The sequence below is a fragment of the Symphodus melops genome (genome assembly GCF_947650265.1).
Source record: "Symphodus melops genome assembly, chromosome: 18".
In the NCBI taxonomy this organism is placed as follows: domain Eukaryota; kingdom Metazoa; phylum Chordata; class Actinopteri; order Labriformes; family Labridae; genus Symphodus; species Symphodus melops.
Window position 1 is genome coordinate 10,545,837 of NC_136708.1, and position 25,093 is coordinate 10,570,929.

At 40.7% G+C, this 25,093-nt stretch overlaps 2 protein-coding genes across 3 annotated transcripts in view; both read right to left on the reverse strand.

The window, feature by feature from the left end:
- The window catches only part of srd5a1 (steroid-5-alpha-reductase, alpha polypeptide 1 (3-oxo-5 alpha-steroid delta 4-dehydrogenase alpha 1)), a 387,143-nt gene that overhangs the window by 22,176 nt on the left and 339,874 nt on the right, over positions 1 to 25,093 (reverse strand). The gene's annotated exons all lie outside the window — the stretch shown is intronic.
- On the reverse strand, positions 11,851 to 24,451 carry ube2ql1 (ubiquitin conjugating enzyme E2 QL1). Of its 2 annotated transcripts, none has more exons than XM_079367807.1 (3): positions 24,188 to 24,451; positions 22,581 to 23,503; positions 11,851 to 15,429 (listed from the first exon to the last, which is right to left on the reverse strand). In XM_079367807.1, the coding sequence occupies exons 2-3, from the start codon at positions 23,283 to 23,285 to the stop codon at positions 15,298 to 15,300; spliced, it is 837 nt and encodes a 278-aa protein (XP_079223933.1). In that variant the 5' UTR covers positions 23,286 to 23,503; positions 24,188 to 24,451; the 3' UTR covers positions 11,851 to 15,297. The 2 variants fall into 2 exon arrangements, with proteins under 2 accessions (XP_079223933.1, XP_079223934.1); XM_079367808.1 differs by lacking the exon at positions 24,188 to 24,451 and adding an exon at positions 24,108 to 24,178.

Below are 25,093 nucleotides of genomic sequence, written 5' to 3' on the forward strand. Positions count from 1 at the left end.
GGCTCAATGTGGAATATGATGGGAAATGTAAACCTTAGCTCTTTTACCAGTGTGCTGTAAATGATCTTGCCCCACAACAACCTGTTGGCGGCGGTGAGAAACAATACAAACAATATCGCCAATGTTCTTCCTGATGGTCTAGTTTGCTTTTATAGGTCATAAAAGGCCATCTGTAATTTCAGAATGCTCCGTAACCAGTTGAAAACTTCCTACACATATTTGATGAAACTAAAGCTCATCAAAGTTATCAACAATAAACTCAAAAATAAACAAGTAATTGAAGATTAATATGTAGAACACTAAATAAGATAATAGTGCTGTCGGGAGAAGTGGAAAAAAAGATGTTGGAGGAGACAAGGAAGTTATTTTCCTTGATTTGCATTAAGAGTGTGTGTAGATGATAATTTGAATAAAATAGTATATATTCTCTGATATAATGAGGTATATTTATAAAGTCCTGCATGTGTACAAAAACTCCTGCATGTGTTGTCCAAATTGAAAAGACTATTGCAAGCAGTAAAACCTGTCACAGTGAATCCATGCCCTTCCCTTTGTCATAACTTTAGCACATGTTTGGCTTGTTGCTTTCTTTTTTAATGTTTTCCTCTCATCAAACCTTTCTCTTGCAGCAGCAGACATTCATCTTCTGCAAAGGAATACATTAATACAAAGCTCTCAGATAATTGTTCAAAAAGATATGACTTTTGGATTTATTCAGTGACAATGATTAATTCATTACTAGTTGAAATTCCTACAGGATATAAGCAAAGAAAAACAGCTTTCATTCCATCAGTAGGAGGACTCTGACCCGCACGCTGTTCTGGACAAAAGGCTAAATAAGAATCAGTTGTAAGCTTTAGAATCAGAATGAACTAGTTTATTCCCAAATACATTTCAAACATGAAATGATATTGTGTTGTTGGTTTTGGTGCAAAAACAATGAACATAAACAGAATATAAAAGTAGAAGGCTAGTAAACAACAGCATTTCTGCTGTCTGGAGGTCTAAGACTAAATAAAGTGTGCAAAAGGAGCTCTAGAAAAACTGTACACTTGATTCAGGATAATATAAACTGTATCATATCAACTTATATGAAGTATGCTTTAAGTCCTTTTACAGCCTTTATTGTGATCTTTTTTTCTGGATATTTTTTGTTATAACACAAAAGAACATCCTCTTGTTTTTGCCAGTGTTGGCTGCCTCCTTTGCTCTCTTCCATTTGACTTCACATCGACTTGAATGCCTTCACAGGGGTAAATGTGTGATGTCACTGCAGCTCTCCTCCGTGTCCTCAGTATTAAAAGGTTGTTGAAGTTATCCCTTCTTCACCTCTTCCTTTTCTTGTCTTCTCTTCCTCTTCAAAATCATCCCCCTCTTCAGCTTGATGCTTTTGCATGCTTCACGCGCTACAGCACTTAGCCTCGTGGACATGCATATATGTTTGGGATTACATAATCCAGCTGTTGCGTAACGCTAAAAGACACTGAGGGAGACAAATTCCCACACACACACACACATACACACACAAACACACATACACACCCACATATAAACAAGGAGAGTGACAGAAGGGGGGGGGGGGGGGGGGGCATGTGAATGTGAGTGTGCTGGAGGGAATCTTGTTTTTCATGTTTGGATTAAACCAAATCCCACTCAGCTCTACATACACACAAACACAGCCGCTCGCCCTTTTAAAATCCACCGGTAAATCTCTGGTTATGGATGTTGGCTCTGTCTGATAGGGCTATTGTGCAAAGCTTGTGTATTAGTATCCTCGTGTGCTCGGGCACCCACAAGAAAATAACAATTTTAAGGCAGCTCCCTTTCCAATCAACACATACACAGAGACGTGGGATTTTCAAAAACTTTATTAGAGAAGCATTCAGTTCTCTAGTGCATCATTCTGCAGCCTCACAGGCTTTCATCCATTTCTTCCTGTCTCTCTCCTTAGCTTGTGTTTATCTATTTGGTGTGCATGCATTTGATTGTACGAACCAGCATCAATGCTTTTTTTTTTTTTTTTTTTTAGTGCGTAATAAAATATTCTCTCATGAGTGAGAGGTACACTTGATTCGTCTTCACACTTATTTGTAATCAACAGCTGAGCAGCATGATGTATCTCAATGCCAACACACATATCAGTGTCGCTCGAAGAAGAAGAAAACACAGGTTCACGCTGGGACAATATCAACGTTTCATTAATCAATGGAAGAAATCACTGGTATGATGATCAAGTTGGGTCACACAAAGAGACAGATTTTTACATTCTGAAAGCACTATTTTGCTTTCTACGGGTCAGATTCAAAAGCACTGGACGGCCTGGATCATTTCCTACAAACTGTACTTACTTACTGCCTGTCAAGTTGACTGATCTCATATACTGTCCAAAATGTATCCTCCTGAGTAACACATATAAAATACTATGTCACAATGACAGTTTGGGGTTACTTTTACCTGCTGGAGACCACAACTGTGCCGTCCCTGACTACTGTCTCTCTCTTTATATCTGTCTCTGTCTGTGTTTCCATAACCTCCTGTCTCTGCTGACAAATCACCCAAAGCAAAATAATAGTCTCATGGCAGGTAATTTGGGGGCTCAGAGTAGAATTCAGGAGCCGATCAGGTCATCTGTTTCCCCTTCATGTAAATACACATGGGAATCTCGTATATTATCTGCAATGTCTCATTTCAGATCCATCTTTGTAAACAGATATGTTCATTCTAAGTATAATGTTTCTGTTGTTGTTTGGGATTGTTGTTGATGCTCTGAAGCAGTTTTAAGGTATAATCATACAAAATATTGTAACAAGTTTTTTTTTTGGTAGTTGAGTTAATGTTGTTCTCTCTGGTCTAACAAACACTCATTTCTTAATTTCAAAATAGAAGCATGGTTCAATTCAAAAAGCAAGAAAAGTACTCTCAGTTCTTACTCTAAAGATCAAGAAGCTTCTAATAAAGGATAACATTTTCATTTTCAAATGCAAAATAAAGGATTTTCAAAGTTGCGATTGAACATGCAAATAATTGCAATTAAAACATTGTAATAGTCTATCAGCCCTATAAATAAGTTAAATAAAACTAATCTACAACTTGTAGACCTCTTTATGAAGTAAACCCACCACTGTACATCTGCCTTTCATTATATGGGCTTCTATAATAAAAACCTTTATTTCTCTATTGATTTAGTTTAAAACACCAAGACATCGATTTATAAATTGTTAAAGTAAATGAATCCAGCAATGACCTTGCATCTTGCTGTTGTTTTCATCATTGGCTTTACGGGGTCAGTTAAAATAGTTGCTTTGGTTTAACAGCAGCTCCTGAAGAAACCATAACTTGATTTCAGGACAAAGAGAGAAAAATGCTTTAACACAACAATTGATCCTGTAACAAGATTAACCTTGCTTACTGTGGCCCTACATTTCCTGTTTCTCCTTTTTACAGTATTACAAGAAGGCAAACCAAATTAACAACAACCTTGTCTTTGGGTGTTTGGAGGGTGTAAATAGGAAGAAGAAGTTAACACAGGAGAATGGGATGAGTGAGAGGACGTTTATGAGTGCTGGGATGATGGGGTCTAGGGTAAGGGTTCTGCAGAGGGATGAACAAGAGAGGGAGTGATGGATGAGGTCGTTGAGGAGAGAGAGAGAGAGAGAGTTTGAGTTGGAGTTCGAGGCGATGAGGTTGAATACTGGGTACAAGGCTTTATTTAGTGCATGCCTGCAGGTGTTGCCTAGTAACAGAGAGGAAACAGATCTAGGGAAGAGCGCCGGAGAGCACATCTCCCTTTATCTTTTTAACTCTTTCTCTTTCTGCTTCTGGCCTCAACCTCTTCCAAAATACCATTACAGGCACGCATGCACTCACAAACAAAGACACTCTCTCTGTGTCTTTCTTCTTCAGACTCTGTCACATACAAACAGCAAAAGCTCTGTCCCTCATTAGCAGTCAGTATGGCTGCTGTCCTCCTGTCAGAAGAAAGACGAGGAAACGTGGGCAAGAAGCAGAAGGAGGAAGATGAATTAGAGAGGAAAAGCACACAGGAAATTCAATCGTACCAAGGTTGTTGCAATAGCATTTGTTGCTCTGTTACATTTTTTTATTGGACTATGAAAGCTTGTTTCTTACAGGTTTTTTTTTTTTTCAGTTTCAACAGACATTACCAATCCAACCAACTGTGACTGCTTTAAATGGCTTTGATTTTAATTCAGTGTCTTTTCAGAGAGCAAGGCAACTCAGTAGAGCATCTGATGTGCTGCACCTGATCCTGTATCAAATCACCTCCCTTTGTAACATTGATCAAGGTTGGATTGAGGGCACTCTGGGCGTGGGAGTGTGTGGGAGTGTGTGTGTGTGTGTGTGGGATCGACCTATTTAACTGCAGCCTTGTCACAGATCAGGTGTAAATAAAAGACACAGACAAATCAACCAGACTATATCTCAGTAGCTTCCACATTACATAAATTCTATGACAATGGTTTGTGTCTTACTTGAAAAATGGAACAGATCCTCCGTTGGCCATGTGCAGAAGTTGCATCACTGATGTGGCTAATGATCCAAGTAGGCTATGTGTCTAATGCCTGGACTACTAATGAGTGTCTCTTGTTTTCTTTTTTATCTTTCTCTGATCTCTTTTGTCTAAGCAGATGCAAAGAGCTACAACCTCGGGTGTTCGCAGTGCTTCAACAGAGTGTGTCTGCTGTCTGTTGCTAATGTTCACGCATGCATGTCTTGGTGAACAGGGTTAGGGTGTGCTTTGCATATCAACATCCATCCCTCACTAGTGACATCTGCAAATGCTTTTCTCTCCTTCTATTCTTATCCTTTCAGTAACAGTCTTGCAGAATCAGATGGGTTTTTTGTTGTTGTCCTTTTATAGAGAGGGATCTTAAAATACCACATACAAGCAAATGCAGGTCCCTTATAGTGTTAATCTACTAAATATAAAGCATATGCTACCTTAAAAGAACTTAGTACGAATCAATACTGTAAATGTTGCCAGTGGACAGCAGTCAGAATGGATCCAACGAATCAAGGCTGGACCTGATGCACATGCGCTTATACATGCAAAGGGAAGAAGAGACAAAATAATCCACACCATAAAAGCTGTCTAGCTAGATGGAGAGCGGACATCCATTGAAAGCAATGAAAGAGGCTAAAAATACATTTTTCCCACATGCACTGTGCCATATAAAATATTTATAGTGAGCCTCAGTCTGCTAAGAATGGCAAAGATGTTACAGAGAGATAGAGAGAGAAACCGAGACAGAGAGAGGCAGTAGCTGCCAAAGCTTGCAGTAGCTTCTATTCAAGAGCCAGAGCTTACATAAGAGCTAACTGCAGTTTGAGATATAGTCAGAGAGCCAAACGCACTGTCATAATCATGTTTAAAGCAACAACAGGATGGTATAACTCAATAAAATAACTAATGGTACAGCATTGTTCAACCCTTTCAACTCTTTGTTATTAAGTTCAAATGTCCACTGAACACATAGTTAGTCCAACCTATTATAAATTAAACAGTAATACTGAAATACTGTATGAGTGGGCATTGGGTTATTTTATTATCAGATTGCATGCTAAGCTAACAAGCTAAATTTCAAATGAACAATTTATGGATTGCGACAAACTTGTACTTGCAAAGCAAACTACCCCCGTCTTTCTGAATTGCCATCGAGTGTGTATAACTTAATACATTCCTTAATCATACCTTTGAAGGATGCAATACTTACTACCTCTTCAACACACCGTAAAACTTTGGCCATCTCGTTCTCCAGCATTTATGCACAACAGAGTGCTGTGTCATGCACGTCCCCTCTCTCAAAACATCTCTGCCTTAGCTACTATAGACTTGACGTAAAACTCCTAAAAAGAGCATGAATTAAACATCTTTAGCTTCAAACAAAAACATTTTTTAAGGACTGCTGTATTTCTGAAATCAATAATCAGAGCTATTATAATGGTACATTGATACTGTTCCGTAATTGCAGGACACCTACTGCTCTTTGTCTGCCTGTGTAGTCTGGGAAGACATCATCAGCTATGATAACTGGTAATCATGGGCAAATGTGTGACAGCAGGTCAGAACATTCTGAAGCTTCATAAACACTGAAAATTAGAAAACAAATGATGACACTTTAGTCGATTACCATCAGCTCCATACTCTTCTAACTCAGGTTTGTTTAGTCAGCCAATATAAAGAAAGTCTTGCGTATCAAACATGTTTTCATTGCAATTGTTCATAATTTTCCGGCACTTTCTCTATCGAAATCTTTTGGGGCATTTCACGCTTTTTAATTATGTTGTTTTCTTTCAGCTTTCAGTTGATTCCCTAAAATCAATAATCTAAAAGCTGACAAGGACTGTAGCCTATATGTAAAAAGCTCTTCATTGGCATCATTTAGAGCACCTCAAAAAAACAAGTAGGCCTCCTAGCCTTAAGAAATAAAACATGGGAGCCCGAATTAACAGCAGCTGCTTGTGTAACTGAGGTTCAATAGAGATGCAAACAGAGTCCATATTTCGCACTGCATAGAGTGTCCTGTCATTCAGGCACAGGTTTGCTCATGGAGTAAAATAAATGTCACATGCCCTGTTATCCAAACACATGCAAATGCACAATACATGCATTATCTAGATGTAAATCTTGTCACAAACATACACGTTCCATTTTATCTTTACATCAATGTATCAACAGGGAAAACAAATTCATTATTTAACACCATATTTCCAAGTAAGACAGTACATTGGGCATAGATGCATAATGCATGCAGCCTGTATAGAATGAAATCACATCTCAAGTATCCCTCACTCCACACAATAAAGCCTCTTTATAGTCTATAGTGTAGCTATAGGATTACACACACACACACACACACGCACGCACACACACACACACACACACACACACACACACACACACACACACACACACACACACACACACACACACACACACACATACACATACACATACACATACACATACACACACACACACTCACAGATAGATAGATAGATAGATAGATAGATAGATAGATAGATAGATAGATAGATAGATAGATAGATAGATAGATAGATAGATAGATAGATAGATAGATAGATAGATAGATAGATAGATAGATAGATAGATAGATAGATAGATAGATAGATAGATAGATAGATAGATAGATAGATACTTTATTGATCCCGAGGGAAATTCAAGGTTATTTTCTTATGTAGACTTCATGTAAATCATCCTTGGATATGAGCATGATCAACAGATTATATGTTATACAGATCAGAACCTCCCCTAGATAGCTTTAGAGTGTACATCATGTATGTACTGTTATATGTATTGGGAGAAAGGGAGACTCTATAATTCAACACTGGCTTTTTGATGGAGTCTCCCAAGAGGTTCCTTGCTCCTTCGGTTTATGTCTGACCCTTTTACAGTCTTTCGAGCATCTACGGAGTCTTCTGACATTTACTCTGTCACCAAGCAAGCGTTTCTGTGAGCATGAGAATTCAATGTTGGTGTGTTTCTAATAATGCCTGGAGTGTAAATACGGAACAAATGCAGTTATTTTTTGTTCTTTAATGAGCACTGTTTATCGTAGTTTTAAATTCACAGACTGTGTCTGATTTTTCTGTTGTTTGCATCTCTAAAAGAAACAGCCTGGAGAATCTCCTACACATGGTATGTTTCTTCGAGGATGGGACAGAGGACAGTAGACAGCTCACAAATCACATCTTATCTAATGAAGCTAATTTAATTTAGATGGAGAGGAGGGGCTGACCCCTGCTCCATGTGGCCTTATTTTGCTGTCTATCTCTTATAACTATTTAAAACTCCCCCTCTTTCACGGTCTGTGCTCGCTCCACCGAGGGCCACTTTTAGTTTTATGTGAGAACTGAACGGATAAACTGATGAATCTGTTTGCTAACTGACAAAATGTGTGGACAAAATGCTAGCAATTGATTAAGCGGAGCAGACTGAAAGGCCAAGCTTGTTTCACATCATTTTGATGATGATTATTAAATATGTTCAAAGAACATTGGAATAATTAAAAAAAAAGTAGAATGTTACGTTTGATGTTTGTAGAACATTTGTAGTACAAGAAGTATTGACCGATCACTAAGGAGCAGGCACTGAAGTATGCAAGAAAAATAGTTGGAATCAAGCACAAGCAATCCACCGCCATGATATTTGTCAGTACCGGGTTTATCTATGAACAGATATCTGCATGCTCGTGCCACTAAAAAAAATGTTCCTGACCTCATTGGGAATTTAAGCCACAAATCTGTTTGATGCCGTGCCACAAACTTCAGTCAGTGTTTAGATTGTCCGACCTCCTGGAACACCTGAGAAATGATCAATCTGACCTCACTTTATTTAATGAGCATTTTAAATGCTCATTAAATTCTTCTTTTCCTGAGGACAGCTGTTAATAATCTTGTCTTTTTACATCTTCACAAACCTGAAACCAGAGGGGAACCTCTGGGTGACTTAGGCTATTATTTACAGTTAAACTGAGACTCATATGAAACACGTAATTGGGCACATAAAAGGATGTATATTTACCCTGTAAAGGGAAGAACTTCTCAAGGCTAGATTGCATTTAGGAGGTTTTACTCTCCACCATATCTGTCATTCTGACTAAGGTATTACTCTTACTATGACACCACCCACATCAAACGCTTTATCACCATTTCCTTTCCTCGTATTTTAATGTAATTCCAGCTAATCTTGCCACAGGAAAATAGTGAACAGGAAGGTGCCATATGTTCGTATCATTGATTGTCACAGTGCTATTTCATCATGCAACATGCCGCTTTTACAAATCACATGAACAGCTTCCTCTGTTGGTGGTTTTCCTTTTTTTAAAACAGAAAAGAATATCCTGAATACATAGTCACATTCCTCTGCCTTCTGTTTTTTTCCCTCTCTCTGAACTGAGTTTTTTGGATGTTTTTTCTATGTCAAGGTAACCTTCAGAGGATTCTGTGTCTCTCACAATTCAGTAATGAATGTTTGTGTCTGTTACTTGGACACAAGCAGGAGTGCAAACAAACACATCCACGTATACTAACAGAACTGGCTTTTTTTTTTGTACACAACCGGTGATAACTAATCAGTTACTGCTCCCAGAGTATTCAGCATGCCGTCATCAATATCTGGCACGCTCTCTCTGATCTATATACTGCTTAGTCTCTCTACCGCCTTAATGAGCAGCAGGGAAATAGCTAGACAAAAACAACAGTGCTCTGGGATCACTTAATTGGGACATGTCAGCGATGATGAAAGCAAGGTGCGTGTGCTTTTCTGTCTTTGTACATAAGAGTGGGTGAGTGCTCATTCAGTATAGCAACTTTAGATTGTTCAGCAGTTATATGTGGTCTAACACCTGCTGCAGACGTGTTGACAAAAACCATTCTGACACTGGAGTGAAAGGAAGTTGCTGGACGTCAGATTGCATTACCTTTGGACAGATATTGGAGGACTTTTCAGCCACTATTCAGTAACCATTCTGCAATAAGCTAACCACCTGCCAGCTTCATATGAACTACGCCCACTTTGACATCTTCTCATTTAACTTTCAGCAAGAAGGTGATAGAGCAAATGTACAATTCTTTACCACACCTTTAAGACACAGGTTTTCGGCAGTGTTGGTAATGTTGATGTTGGATATAATAGTCCTTTTCTACAGCACACACTTACACGATGCAGTCATTTCATTTTAGTATCTGACTAAGCCAAATAAGTGAGCATGCAAACACACAATCTGGATCTTGGAACTACTTGATGGATCGCAGCCATCATCAGTGTAATTGATGACATCTGTGCTGCTCATGCTGTGTTTGTGCTCCGATGAGTCATGTGATCTTATTCTTTTGCGATGCAATGCCTTGTGTGACGTCATTTATGTATGTGTCCCAGTTATCTCCAAAGGTGAATAATGACATGCGATTCTCTAGAAAAAACCAAGACGGCAACAGGAAGCTGATGAAAGTTTTAGAATAAGAAGAGTCCAGGTATTTTCCGTGTGAATCAGCGTAAATCAGCTTCAAACACATCAGATCGCTGGTCAAAAAGCATCATGCTTTCCTATCAAGCTCATTGTTTCTTCTTAACACTGCAGAGGTTACGAAGAGGTGTCGTCAGTTTATTTTTATCAGATTGTATATGATTATGGCTAACCTGAAATTACACGATTTTCCCATAAAGTCACTGCTATACAAAATGTATGGAAACAAAATAACCTGGTTGACACAATGCAAGCGAAAGGCAAAAGACACATTGCCAGACTCGTCACTTAATGGAATCTGCCATTACATATGTTTCTAATATCACATCAGTATCAATGACATATTCTGCTACTCCTTTTCCAAAGTATGAGTGGTAAAACACAGAGTTGTTTGTGATATTTAAGGAATGATACGTCCTTCTCTTATCTTTTGGAACAATTCTTACCAAAGGACATTTTGAATTGTCGTATAGTCATGATAACATTTATTCACCAACTGTACTCATCAAAACTCTTCACTATCATGAGATCCTTGTCATGTATCATGTATTCTCCTCACTATTCTATAGAAATGGAAGTAGAAATAAACACACTTACCCATCTGAATAAAACCTGATTGGTATGTACGATACAGGATGTCAGGATTCTAGAGTTAGTTTTTTTCAAGCTCCCAGGTATGAGGATGGGTCAAAGCATGACATTGTTGAACATTTATCTCATAACTTTCAAAGTTTTCAACAGGGATTTTCACAAATGACCTCGTCTTATTAAACAGTGTATACAAAGTAAATTCACAAAACTGGTAGAATGCTTTGTCAATCTTATTCTCGCAACATTATCAGACAACACGGCCTCTTTCACACATCCACTTACAGACATGTTATGATCTAATGGCCACAATGCACACAGGAGGGAACACTGTGTGCTGAGCCGTCATCCATAGAGATGGAGGCCATTTAATAAAAGCACAAGATAAAAGAACAGATTATTAGAGTCTGAGCTTCTGGAGGATTTATAGCAATTGTTGCTGCCTTTTATGTCCAGTGTACCTAGTGAGATTTAGTCTATCCCGACAACTAGACTGAACTTTATTGATCCTTTTGGGATGACTCCCTCAAGGAAATTTAGGACTGTATGCAACATTAAAGGGATACTTCACCCACTTACATGAAGCTGTGTATCATTAGAAACATGGTAGCAGTGTTGAATGGTCGTGAGTCCAGCCCTCATTTTGCCCTGAGATGAGAAAAATATGTTTTTCTTTGCCTCGAAGTTTTCTTCATGTGATGCAATATGACGCTTTTTGCATCACATGAAGAAAACTTTCAAGCAAAGAAAAACATATTTTTCTCGTCTCAGGGCAAAATGAGGGCTGGATTCACGACCATTCAACACTGCTACCATGTTTCTAATGATGCAGTATCCCTTTAATATGGCAAAAATACAACAACATCTTACATCTGATTATATGCTGCAGTATGTAAGCCATGGGGCTCCTTTTTTGCTAATCAGACCAACATTCCTCTTATGTTAAACATATTTGACCGAGCTGCGGTTGGATAAAAAAACAAACAAAAAAAAGAATCAGCTCAACTCCACTGCATGCAAAATAAATACTTTGTAAAGGAAGTTGCTGTTTGTACTGTTTTACAAAGAAAAGTATGTGGTCCGGAATATATCGAACGTCTCATTCGCTGTAGCTAATGCGAGTCAAAGGAAATTGCTGTGGCCATGCAGAGGACACTGCCGCCTGAAGTAGCTCCAATTGTAGCAGTAAACAAAGCTGGCAGATGACGAAACAAGCTCACAATGCAGATATGAAACAAAACAATCAAACCAGCAGTTTGAATAAGCTGAAACTTTTATTGCACATTCCTGTTTGGTCTTGCGACGACCTTTTACCTTTAAAACTTTTAAGACCTCGGTCTTGACCAAACACTCAAGTCAAGAGTGGTATGAAGTTGCCCAGAGTAACTGATCACAGGTCAGATGTGCACATTCCCTTTAGGAGTGAGATTTGAAGCATAGGGACGTCATACTGATCCTAGAGCTGTGACTGGGGGAACTTTCAGTCCAGATCTTCATGTTGACAGCATTACCTAAAAGCCAATTTACCATCTAGAGCAGGAACAATAGGTAAGGGACAGTAGTGACATCATTGAGTGGACTACAAAGTACTCTAAGGAGCAAACGTTAATTTGATCCATTTTGATGACCTCCCAACAAAAGAAATACTCCCTTTGTACCTTCTGTCCATTTTTACTCCCTGAATTCCCCCCCAAATTAGCATGTGATGTCACCTTAAACACATACTCTGAAATTCTTTTTTTTTTTTTTTTTTTTTCCCCTTCTCATTTTCTTGTGACAATTTCTGCAACATGCTTCAAATCTTCATTTTGGCAAACCACAAATAAATTAAAACACAAACATTCATAAAATACAATGTGACATTTTTTTTTAGGACGCTTTGAAAGAAAAAAAAAAGATACATACAATACATATTTTTAAAAAAAAAAAGAAAGAAAGAAAAAGACCAAGAAAAGAGAAGCATTTGCATTTTTGTTCTTCCCCATTTGTTTTCTTGTTTTTCTTGAAAAAAGATATACAGTAGCTAGCTACCAATCACATATCACATGCAGATATATTACAACATAATCAGTTCACCCAGTTAGTGTCTGTAAACTACCAATCTAAACTATATCACAAAATTATTCTCTTGAAACCAGCAAACACTCAGCGTTTGAGATATTTTCTTAATAGCAATTCAGTTTTCTGTGCTGAAAGCCAAGAGATCACTATACGATCCACCCTGAAATATCTAGCCAAATTTAGAGAACTAACACGCTTTTCGAACATGATCACATACCAGATGGTGTTTTGTAGTTTTTCTTTTGCCTTTTTTTCCATAATGGGAGTGTAACACATATTTGCTCACACATGCACTCGCACACAGACAGACAGACAGACAGTTGTTATTGACGAAAAAACACAACACAAGGGGAGATAATGGCATGCTGGCTTTGAGGCTCAGCCTCAGCTCAGAGATCTATACATCCAGCACCGCAGCACCTTTTCATCCCCTAAGAAGTGACTGGCATGGAGCTCCTATCTCAGCCTCACCTCACCTCACCGTACGGAACCAACTTATCTAACGTCCCTGCACACGAGCCTCCCTCATAACGTAGGGTAGGAGAGAAAAAGTGACGAAATGTCAGTGCAGAGCAGGAGGTAGACATCCTCCATCCTTCTGCTCTTGGTTGCTCTTCTCTAATGACGCTCTGCTGAAATGTCAGACCAATTAGCAGCTTTCCCTCTGACATTTAACTGGCAGATAGCAAAACAAACACACATGGAGCTCACTGGACTGGACTGACAGACAGTCTGGGCTTAGTGTGGGCTTGATCGATTGAGACGTCTGCAGAGTTATTAGTAGATATTTATAAGTCATTTCCAAGGTTGGGACTCAGGAACGATGTGTCTTTTAAGTAGTCACAGCACGTTGGATAAGTAATATCTGTCTTTGGCCATTTTTGCGAGCCACCCGACATTTCAGAGATGCAAGCTCAGTGATCAAAGCTCCCACAGTTCTCACCTCTCGCTCTGTTCTTCTTCTACCCCCCCCCCCCCCCCCCGCGTCTAGCACACATCAATCAGGTGGGCTCTAAAGCGTTGGCTCATTTAAAGCACCACTCCATCTATGGCGGCACTCGATCCCCTGTCTGTCTTCATTCCAGAGTGTTGCTGCTGCAGGTGTCAATGAGCGCGCGTGTGTGTATATGTGTGAACGGGTCTGTAGCATAGCTAAACATCTGAAGTGTACTACTACTGACCTTTGGTTCTTCACTTGGACCAGAGAGACAGACGAGGCTAAGTGCATGTAGATACTCAGTTACAACCACGCACGTGTTTACAGTAGTAGTAATAAGGGGTTGACATAGGAAGTATGACAAGACAGTGACAGTACTTTAACAAAAAACAGCACTCCCTTTGGGCCCTAGTGTCATTCACAGTAAATCATCTTTTTTTTGTTTTTTTTGTTTAAAGGGTTGTCCCCCTCGCTCTCTCTCTCTCTCACTCACACACACACACACACACACACACACACACATTCTGAGGCATGGCCTTCAGCTGTACCATCTGGTATCTAAATCATGGGAATTACAGTCTTCTTCCCCTCTACAATCACACACACACACACACAAACACACACACACACACAGAAAGAAAGAGAGGTGACTGACTGTCATTCTATTTATCATACATAGTCTCTGCATAAAGCAACATGTGACGTCTTATTTCTCCATTAGAAATCAATATCCATCTACACGACAGTGAGCTCTAAATTTAGCCACAAGAGACGGAGAGAAAGAGAAACAAAGTGAACGAGCAAGCTAAAAGGAAGTGATAGAGAGAGAGAAATAGAGCGAGCACAGCTCCATGTAAATTACAATCTTCATGTTGCATTGAATAGTGAGCAACAGCACGGCTAAAAAAAAAAAAAAAAAAAAAAAAGGAGGGGAAATGAAGGAGTGAATGAATGTGCTGCCCGTCTATTAAACATTAACAGCTTCATTTATATGCAAATGAACCGACAGCTACAGAGAGAGGCGGTGGGAAGTGACGCCACTTCAGTGCAAAGGATGTAAAAAGAGGGGAGGGCAGGATGAAGGGGGGGGGGGGGGGGGGGGGGGGGGGGGGGGGGTGATGAGTCTTCTTCATTCAGTAGTCTTTCACATGGGTGGAAAGGTGCACATTGTCCAACTTATCCCACTGCACGTGTGTGTGCATGAGTCAAAAACACAAATAAATCCACTGACAGTAACGGACACCCAATGCACTTGCACACACTCCCAGCTGATGTCCGATGGAGTTATAAACACACGGCACACACACACGCACACGCACATACTCGGACACACACACTTCCCTCTCTGGTCTGCTCTGAAATGGGAGAAAAGAACTTTGCTGGAAAAGAGGGAGTTTGTGTGTGTGTGTGTGTGTGTGTGTGTGTGTGTGGGGGGGGGGGGGGGGGGGGGGGGGGGGGTGTTTGCTTCTCGGTTGAGGAGTCATGGTGATGACGAGGGGATCTTCTCTCAGAGCATTTTTGGTGGAGAAAAGGGCAGAACAGAGAAATTCACAGACACACAAAAACCGGAAAGGAATTGAATCAGCAAACGGTGATGGATGAGAGATTGTTGAGTTAGCGTGGTGTGTTGTTTTGCGTGTCAGGGCTAGTTGGGTTTTCGTCCAGCTAGCACAGGGGGGGATGAAGGGGTTGTCGGCTAAGTGCTCAGCCGTCAGACACAGGAGGGGACACCCAGCCGTACTTCTCGTGGGTCTTCACCAGGGACTTGAAGGTTGCCTCGGCTTCTTTGCGGCTGAAAGCTTTCTTGGACTTCCCTGATTTTCTACATATACGCCCCTGTGAGAGAAGACAGAGACAAAGGACGAGGGTGAGAGGGACAATGAGGAATAACAATACACTCTTATCTCACTGAAACAGGGACATTACCAGCACTAAATGTCCCAGGATATTACACACCTGAGGATAAGTTTGCTATACAATTCCAAATATACCGCACATGGAGGTTAAAGACAAAAAAAGTGACTTGATCGGAAGTATCCGTAAAGGACAGCTTTTAGAGCGTTTGTAAGCAAACGTAGTGCCTTCAAGCAAAGCTAAGCTTGGCCCCCCCCCCCCCCCCCACTTTTAAATCTTCACGCTAGCACACGTGCATGTTACCTTTATTAGCCGGATCTGCAACAGAGAGATCTGAGTTGAATAAATCTTCTCTGCCAGATCATGTCTAAGTGTTTATTCAAAGGTTTCATTATGAGATTATTCAGGGTTATGATTATTTTTTTGATTTAGTTCTGTGAATATAAAATACTTACACTACATTATATTAATAATAACCGACACATTAATGGGATCAATGTTAAACAATTTGACTGTTTGTGTATTAGCAGTCAAACAAGTTGTTTAAAATATTAAGTTCTAAACTAAGATGAATTGAAGGCCTCGATGTTTTTAATGACTGGCTAATGACTCGCTGGAAAACTAAGCAGTTATTAAACGTTCCTTTTGTTTCTCTGTCTGTCAGAAGGAAACAACCAAATTATGAATTCATACCAGACTGGGGAAACAAATAGGTACCAAATTAAAAATCGAGATTCTTCTTCTTTTTTTTAAGGATGATTCAAAACTTGGAAATGTATTGTGCAATCACAGCTTCAAACGTACCCCCCTTTAGGTCTCCATTTTGTTTGTGTCCATGCTTACTGAATTCAATCACAATATCAATCTGGGACATGTAGGTGAGCTCACGTCACCTTAGTGACATTTTCAAGCTGAAACCGCGGCAGTTCGAAAGTCGAGACCGAGTAAAGAAAACGCTAAACCCAAGCGTTCTGTGACGCCTACAAAGTCTAAAAGCTGTGAACAGAATTTTGGAGGCTTGTTGACGTTGATCTGGCTTCGTTTGTTGCGCTTGAAAAACAATATCACTTGGGGAAATTTTTTTTTTCAAAAAGCCGGCATATGTCAAAACATTATTCATCTGATCTGGATGAGCCGTGTCAGATCAAAGGAAAGAGGGTTCTCTTGATCAGGAATGTCAGCGGTCTTCTAGGGCTCCTGCTGTTTTTCAAATCCTCTTTTGAACAAAGTTTTTTCCAGGCAAAATATTCGAAAGACAGTCACAATGTGCGAATGGGTAAAGTAGACGGTGAATGCAATGCCACATGGGAGATGTTGACGCGACAAGAAGCCTGAATGCTGGTGGAACAACATTAGATCAATGTTTAAGCACAAGGAGAGGCTTTTAAGATGTCAAATTCGATCAGACGTGAAAATATACTCTCCATTAGGCCGCGGGGAGCTGACCGCCCACGGCACTGAATCATGAAAAGGTTGTATATATGACGGGAGATAAATATACAGGCGAGCTCAGTCTCAAATGCTCAGTGTGAAAAGCTTCTCAAGCAGAGCACAGAGACATTTTCTCATGGGCACCACCTTGCTGACGCCTCCTTCCCTCACACACTGGGGCTAATAATAAGCGTGGGATGTTATCAGGCATCAAAAAAAAAAGAAGAAAAAAAAAAAAAAGAAGCAGAACAGATGTGTTTGTGTTGCCTGTGATGCAACAGCTGTTTTTCTTTTTTTCTGTTTGTGTTTTTGTGTTGTGTGTGTTTTTTTTTGCAGCCGTGCTGTCTACTCTAAAGAGGAGTAGGTGGGATCATGAATTGGGAAAAGAAACAATGGTCCTCACATTGAATAACAACGCTGAGGAAGATACACAGCCACAACAACACAGACGTGACATTTTTGTGATTCGGGCAAATATCATGGCTATTATGAGTGAATCATCAAATCATCCCAGAGAGATAATAACACCACACATTGAAAGTCGGGGAAAACAGGTCAGCCTGCACAGTACACCTTGGTGTTTCTGCTTCGTGTAACTCGTATTGTTTAGCTTGATGCATGTGAGGTAATTGACTAACACTGAAGGTGCAATGAAGATGTGGCGAACCCCACTTTAGTGAACCCGATGCCAACGAAATGGAAACGCCGTGGTGCATTGCTGCAGTGCAGCACATATAAACCATCTCCTATTGTTTCACACTGAAGATCTTCAGCTTTTAAAGAGGAACACACTTTGGTTTGCCAACAGCTCATACAAGGCGTCAACGTTTTCCATCAGTTTTATTTTGCATTTTTGATTGAGACGTATGAAAATGAATAACACTGTCACATCATCTGTGATAAAATAAGCCTAAAGCCAACAACTGTTTGGCTCGGAACTCAAACTCTGACCTCAAACACATTGCAGTGTCTGTTTTAGGACCACTGACTACTTCCTGCATATATACATGGATACTATTTGTTGACGTGTTAATTAATGTACACTGTCCTAATTAAATTTAAAAAAAAAAATAAAGTTCATACATATTTAGCTGTTTTAATCATCCTGTTTGATTTGGATTTTTTTTAAAAAGAGAAGAGTAGCATCATGGTTAGAGCGCACACCTCATGCACAGAGGCTGTCGTCCTCCACGTACATCCGACCTGTGGCTCCTTTCACTCTCTTCTCTCTCTCTGTCCCTGACCTCAGACTCTATCCACTGTCCTATCTCTGCTATAAAAAGGTACAAACAGCCCAAAAGCCCATCTTAAAACGTTTGTTTGATATTCAGTTTTACCAGATGAATTAATGGTCCTGAACCACAAACAATGCAGTACAATGTAGTGACCAGCACTGCCTGCAGCTTTGTAGAAATCATTCTAATTCTGTCCAACATAAAAGTCCACACCAAGATCAGTTCTGGAAAGACACGTTTCTACTCTAGTCCTGGATGTATGCACAATGGAGATATTAACCAAATGAAATCATCCACTCCCTGCAATCTCTTGGGATTTGGACCTATCACAACTACATGTAGTGGTAATTATATAGCACCATAGAAGATCATCTATAGATATCATACTTTGTACACTTTCAGCAATGGTTTGCTTTAGTGAATATAAAAGCGCAATAAAAAAGAGGGGGGCCATTGTTTGTCCACTCTCTGCCTCCAGGTCATCTGATGGATGATCGGTTTGTCCCAGTGTGTACTCGCTCAGCTATTTTGGGACAAAGTGATGCAGGAGGATAAAGGGAGATGAGGATGTAACATTGAATGATCTGGAGATTAGGGTTACAGTTTCCATTCCTGTAGCAATGTTGGCCTCATTTCACTGCGGGGCTTAGAGACACTGTACTCTCTCTAAATGTGTCTGTCACAAGTGTACAGTCTAAAGTGTTTGTGACACGTGTATTTCAATCAATACTGAAACCAATCCGTATGGAAATGTCCAACATGACGAGTCTTTTATGGTAATCTTAGTCTCTAGTCTGACTCCTCAAATGAGCTCAGCAAATTAAAACAAGGCAGAATACGCTGATCTCACGGCTATAGGAAGAATATAGATAATCCTGGAAGGTTTGTTTTTGCATGTTTTGAGAAACTCAATACACGATTCAACGAGTGACTCATTTGGATGGATACAAAATGCTTAGGGATTCGTTTCTGTTCCTTTCCTCTACCAAAGCACATTTTAGGACAACCTTCTCTTATTTTAGACAACTGATCCACACGGCCTTAAAAAATGGAAAACAAACCAGCTGGGTGACACAGCCCGAGGTCTGTGATACAGATTACTGCAGCTAACAACAAACAGAGCTGGTTTGCTCCAATCAGAAAGCATCAATAAAATCTGGGATATGTTTTCTTTTAACAAGCAACTCCAAAAAAAAAGAAACAAGCATATATTCACACCACTAACTGTCATAGATGTTTTTTATGGCAATTAACCATTGTTAAAGAAGGTGTTGTTACCACGGCGATCAATGGAAACCAGGAATATTCCCTTTGCTAACATCTTTTTAAATCAATGCCTGTGAGCATATTTAGTCCATATACAAATAATAGCTGTTAATTTCTTATTGACTTATTCCTTCTGAGAACTATGAAGAGTGTGAGGACAATTTATATCTAAAAACTGTCGTGTGGCAGAGAGAGAGGGAGAGAAAACCTACAACAGTGTATTTATTCAATTCAATTATTTAATTTCAATTTATTTATTATTTATTTATATTGAAGTATATATTGTGATTGTAGTCGTCATCATGAGAAGATGATGATCATGATGCAGCCGATGATGGAGAGAGAAAGGAAAATATTGAAAAAAAGAATAGGCAATCAAAAGTGGGTGAGTTAAAGTTTTAGTGTGTGAGTGTGTGTGTGAGTGTGTGTGTGTGTGTGTGTGTTATGGCTCGGCTTAGTGAGCGCCCCCGGCCTATACAGTGCCATGTCAGTGTTTATCTATTTCAGCTAAGCGCCAGCTCGTCGAGAGGTACACACTCGTGTAAAGTGGCTGCTGGGTAATCGTGTGAATGGAGATCAGTCAATGGGCAGAGCAAGGGGAAAGCCCCGATGCATGATGGGAAGACAGCTCTGGGGGTAGGGTGATTGCGTAACCCAGACATGTGCTTAAAAGGGACAGGATAAACAAACAGAGATCAATGTCATCGTCATCCTCATTAGATCATTAAGGAGAGCCCCGTGGGACTGATGGCGGGGTCACTGAAGGGCAACACCATGGTGTGTTTCTTTTATACTTAGCATCATTGGTCGAGTCTACTCAGCATCAAATTTCTTCGACCAGTCTTCGTCAACAAAAAAACGTTGACTTGGACAGCAACAGCCACCTCCTTGATAGGCAACAGGAACGGGCTAAACAGACAGGTTTACCTCAGGACTTCTAATCAGCCTGCGTAAACACTACAACAGTTCCATTTCCCCTGCTGGATGAACTCTCCAATGTTCGCAGAAACAACTGAAACAACTGAAACAACTGAAATAAACACGAGGAAGGCTGACAAACCGAAACGTTTGTTTGAGCTCGAGCTATAAACAGCGCGAGTGAAGGAAAAAGACCTGTGCACAAGTATGAAAGACAGTTTCTAGTGTTTTCTTTCTGAACTCTGATGTAAAAAAAAACAAAAAACAGAAACGATCAAATCCCACCACAAAGACGCCTTTATTGAACTAAATGCCACGTCTATGTACTCAGTCTATGTTTGTTTTAAAAGTTAGACATTTAAAGGCAAGACTGAAGAACTGCCTCTGGTTCAGTCAAACCTCTTGAAATGATAACTCGACTCAGCGTGTGTGTGTGTGTGTGTGTGTGTGTGTGTGTGTGTGTGTGTTTCTTCACATCCACAGGTTTAAACGTGTCTCTGTTGGCTTTGGCCTCAGCGCTCTGTCATTACATGTAGCCTCTCACACTACACACTGGAAAGACGCCTCTAAAAAAAAAGCCATGCCACTCTTGTCGAAGTGAACCAGTACCGTACGGATGAATACATATATTAGCTGTATTCAGGTTTAGATATTGACATGCAAGCTATGTTGGCCATGAGATTTGAGAAATGAGTCGATCTCCTATCAAATAAGAACGTCACACACACACACACACACACACACACACACACACACACACACACACACACACACACACACACACACACACACACACACACACACACACACACACACACACACACACACACACACACACACACACACAGAGAAATAATTAATCAATATTGTTTCCATTAGCCAGCTGGAGAGGGAAGACACTGCACCATAATTAGGGAGCACTGCAGCGCTGCTTACCCATCTCCTCAAGCAGCAAATCAAGATGAACACGTTCTCCCTCTCTTTCTCTGCTTTTCTGGTTACGTTTATTGCAACGACCTCGCTCGCTAACAGACGCCTAATAACTAAGGATGACTCAGTCAGAGCATTCAGTTATATCATCAAAGACAACAAATCTCACAGGGTTTGTAGGGTTGGGCAGGAGAACCCGGTGACAGTTTACATAAGGTCTACTGCCACAGTGGTGTCGTACTGCTGACGTCACAAAAAGTGTGAGTCAATGAGAGAGAAACAGACTCGACAGATGAAATGACAGGAATATGACCAAAAAAAGTGAGTTTTTCATATGACTGGACTGGATGGTGGACTACAAAAAAAAAAAATCAGGTCTGGGTTGGAACAAAAATAGCCATGAGTGCGTTGGGGGGATGCAGCCATTTTCATCGGAATAGCAGAGCTGCTGCTGCAGTGCACTGAGGATGTGCGAAACGGATTTGACAGGATTACATAACCTAGTCAGTCTAAGTCACTGTGGACTGCAGTTAGGCAACCTGCTGTCTCTATTTATTCATCTCTCTTCTCCATCCTCATGCATCGCCGGCTAAGTCGTGTTACCCCTTTAGAATAGGGGTACACGTGAAGTGAGACTCGACTCCAGCCTGTGTAAGCGATGTTCCATTTACATGGAAACTGGTCTTTGTTGTCAAAGGGCTGCTGATTTTTTTTTGATAAAGATAAAAGGAGAGCAAACCAGCACCGCAGAGGAAAGCTTAGCATCGAGGAGATACTGAGAGCTGCACCGCATGAAATGGCTGCCATAAAGTCACATAAAGATTAATACTGATCACAATACTGAGGGGCAATGAGGAGACTGAAGGCCTGACATATAACCTCACTGACTGCTCGCACAGAGCAAAACATGTGCTCCAAATAGGATACCTATTAAACAAAACCGCCCTTTTGATAAATAATTTATCATTTAGCCTTCAGAAAACACATTAAAAGAGAGACTTGGTTTAATTTGGATTCGACTCATTTGTTTTTTCTACAAATGTTGCTCTTGAGAACAAAACAATACAGCGCCCAAAATGACACTAATGAAAAAGACACTATGAATGCATTTATCCAATTGATAAATGGAAGAACTATCAAAAAAAAAAAAAAACATGGAAGATTTAACCTGACTTGTTGGACATGTGTTGTGTTAGAGTGAAAGCAGTTTTATGCTTAAATTAAGCAGGATGCACGAGTGCCTAATGGAATTGCTTGAATCCAGTGACATGGCTGAAATAATTGCACTGGATGCTTTATGGTCTGTGGTACTTCATGCAAGAACCCTCACCCACCAGCCCTTCCTCCTCTCACCTGTCCTTTCACAAGGCTTGCTGCAAACTGCCTCATGACTGCCTCCACCGTGTAGGCGCTCGACCACCCGCGGGGGGTCAATAGCTCCATGCATATTGCCCCACCGTCCAGCACGTAGCCATTCTCCAAACGTGGCGTCAGGACGCGCATGAACGGTGGCGAGAAGGGGAAATTGTCGGGAAAGGTGACGTTGAGCAGAATGAACTCGGTGCTGGTCTCCTTCATGTCCTGCCACAGCGCCGAGTCCTTGTCCACCTGGTGCAGTTTGACGTTCCAGTCGTACAGGTTGTCCTCCACCAGCTCCACCGTGATGAAGTTGTCCCCTAACCTCCTAATCTCCTGTAGTTCCTTCATCAGCCTGCGCGTCCTGACTTGGGTGCAGTGTTGCCGATGAGGCGCCAGCGGTGGTATCGAGGAGGCACTGTTCGCTTTACTCCCACCTCCTCCCGTCTGCTGTTTCTCCTTCGCATCCTTGCCCTGCTTATCCTTGCCGGACGGCTTGTCCTTGCCTTGCTGGTCCAGCTTCCTCGCCTTGATCTCCGGGGTGCTCAGGATGTTGGTTTCGTTCGCAGTCTGACAGTGTTTGTTGGCGTTGTTTTTCTGGTTCCCTTTGGTCCCTTTTAACGAGCCCTGATGGTGCTTTGGGTCCTCGGTGTCTCGGTCGTGCAGGCGGATCAGACCGATCTTCCGCAGTAGGGTGGCCATAATTTTGTATAGATCTAAATTTCTCCGCCGATTCCCCCCACACAGGGGCAAGATTCACCCTTTGAAGCCGACTCCCGATAACAGAGAAGACCTTTATCGATGCTGATTATTAACCTTGCTGTGCCGCACTCCCCGCTCCGTTCACTGCAGCCTCAGGATGAACACAAGAAGGATCCTGAGCTGATTTCTCCTCAGAGCATCATGTCGAGACGGATTCACTAAAGACAAGATAGAGAAACAAGCAACACACTCGTTTTAAATGGCAATTTGTGTACAGATAGCCTCAATTAGATGAGTCAAAATTGATCAGTTGAATTCATCATTATAGCCCTGCAAGTGCACCGACATCATGACTGTGACTGCAGTTGTTTTATGGCAGGACGAGAAGCACTGAGGTGATCCTATAATATTTCTCAAGGAAAGATGCACACCATTAAATCAAAGCAATGTAAGCCAGGATACTGCAGATGGACCAGAGAATGATGACATGTTGGGGGAGGAAATCACCATGATGCATTAAATGTTTATATAATTATCGAAACATTGATAGCAAGACACAGTAGGCTGCGGGCCTTGTGGATATAACCAAATCATTTCTATGATGAATTGAAGTACGCTTGCATTTATGTAGCTTAAATATTAATTTGGTGAATTAAATGTTGCCTTCTCCAGTTATATAGCCCATGAATGGCACTATATGAAAATGATATGGGTAGCATATATGGCATTGGATAGAAATGTCATAAAGCCACGATCAGATGAGTGATTTAAAACACACTCAACCAACAATGTAAGTCGTTATTATAAGAATACAAGACACACATTTTCCTTTATGTGCTATCCCGCCCACACAGATCCAGCAGGCTGATACACGAGCAGTCCGACAGCAGCCCGTGCCTTACCGTGGACGGCTGAAATTCGAGGTATGTCCGTTTTAAGTTCCGTTATGTCCAGCGGAGACCGACCCCGCTGTGTGTAAAGATTCAAAAAAATGGCTTCACCATCCAGAAGAACCTGCCGTCGGTGGGAGCCGCAATGTGGAGAAGAAGAAGGAGAGCTTCTTTGATGTGTGTGCAGCTGCTGCAGCTCCAGCTTTAATGCAGCCGAGGACAAACCAGCCCCCGGTTATCGTCCTCAGCCAGTTCTCACCGGTGAGGCGCTGCAACGGCTTCGATATTTCAAAGTAAAAGCATCAATGTTAGGTAATGGGCTCTTCAAACCAAACACTGGTAGCTACATTGGGAAATATGCTACAAATTAGGTTACAGTAGTCTACTGTAATATTCTCGTCGATATTAATATTGACAGCCATTTGATATAAAAGCGTAACATTAGAACACAACATTCAAACAATAAGTCCATACCCTAGGCTGCAAACTAAATGATGCATTTTAATTCGCTATACCAAAACACTACAATTTGATTATGGACTGATAAAATACATTCCACACATTCAGACGACCCAAAGCTCAAAGAACAAATGCCTGAAGATACACACAAATAAAAATATATATAGTATCAGACAGGCGTACAGTATAAAAAGCAACCATGTAGGCTACCATTCAGTTTAGGTTTAGATAGAACACAATAACACATTCAGGGGAAAAAAATCCGTTTTAATTTACAATTACTTACAATCTGTAAGTAATGGTGGACCTACCTTTATTTTGAAGGCTAGTTTTCATTTCCCCATATCTTTGCCTAATAATGCGTGTCTTGGTGGTGCTGCTGCAAATACCTGAAACATACAGTCAAAGAAGAAAATGCCAGAAGTCTGTCATGTTCGTGCCACCGACATTTACCTCCAC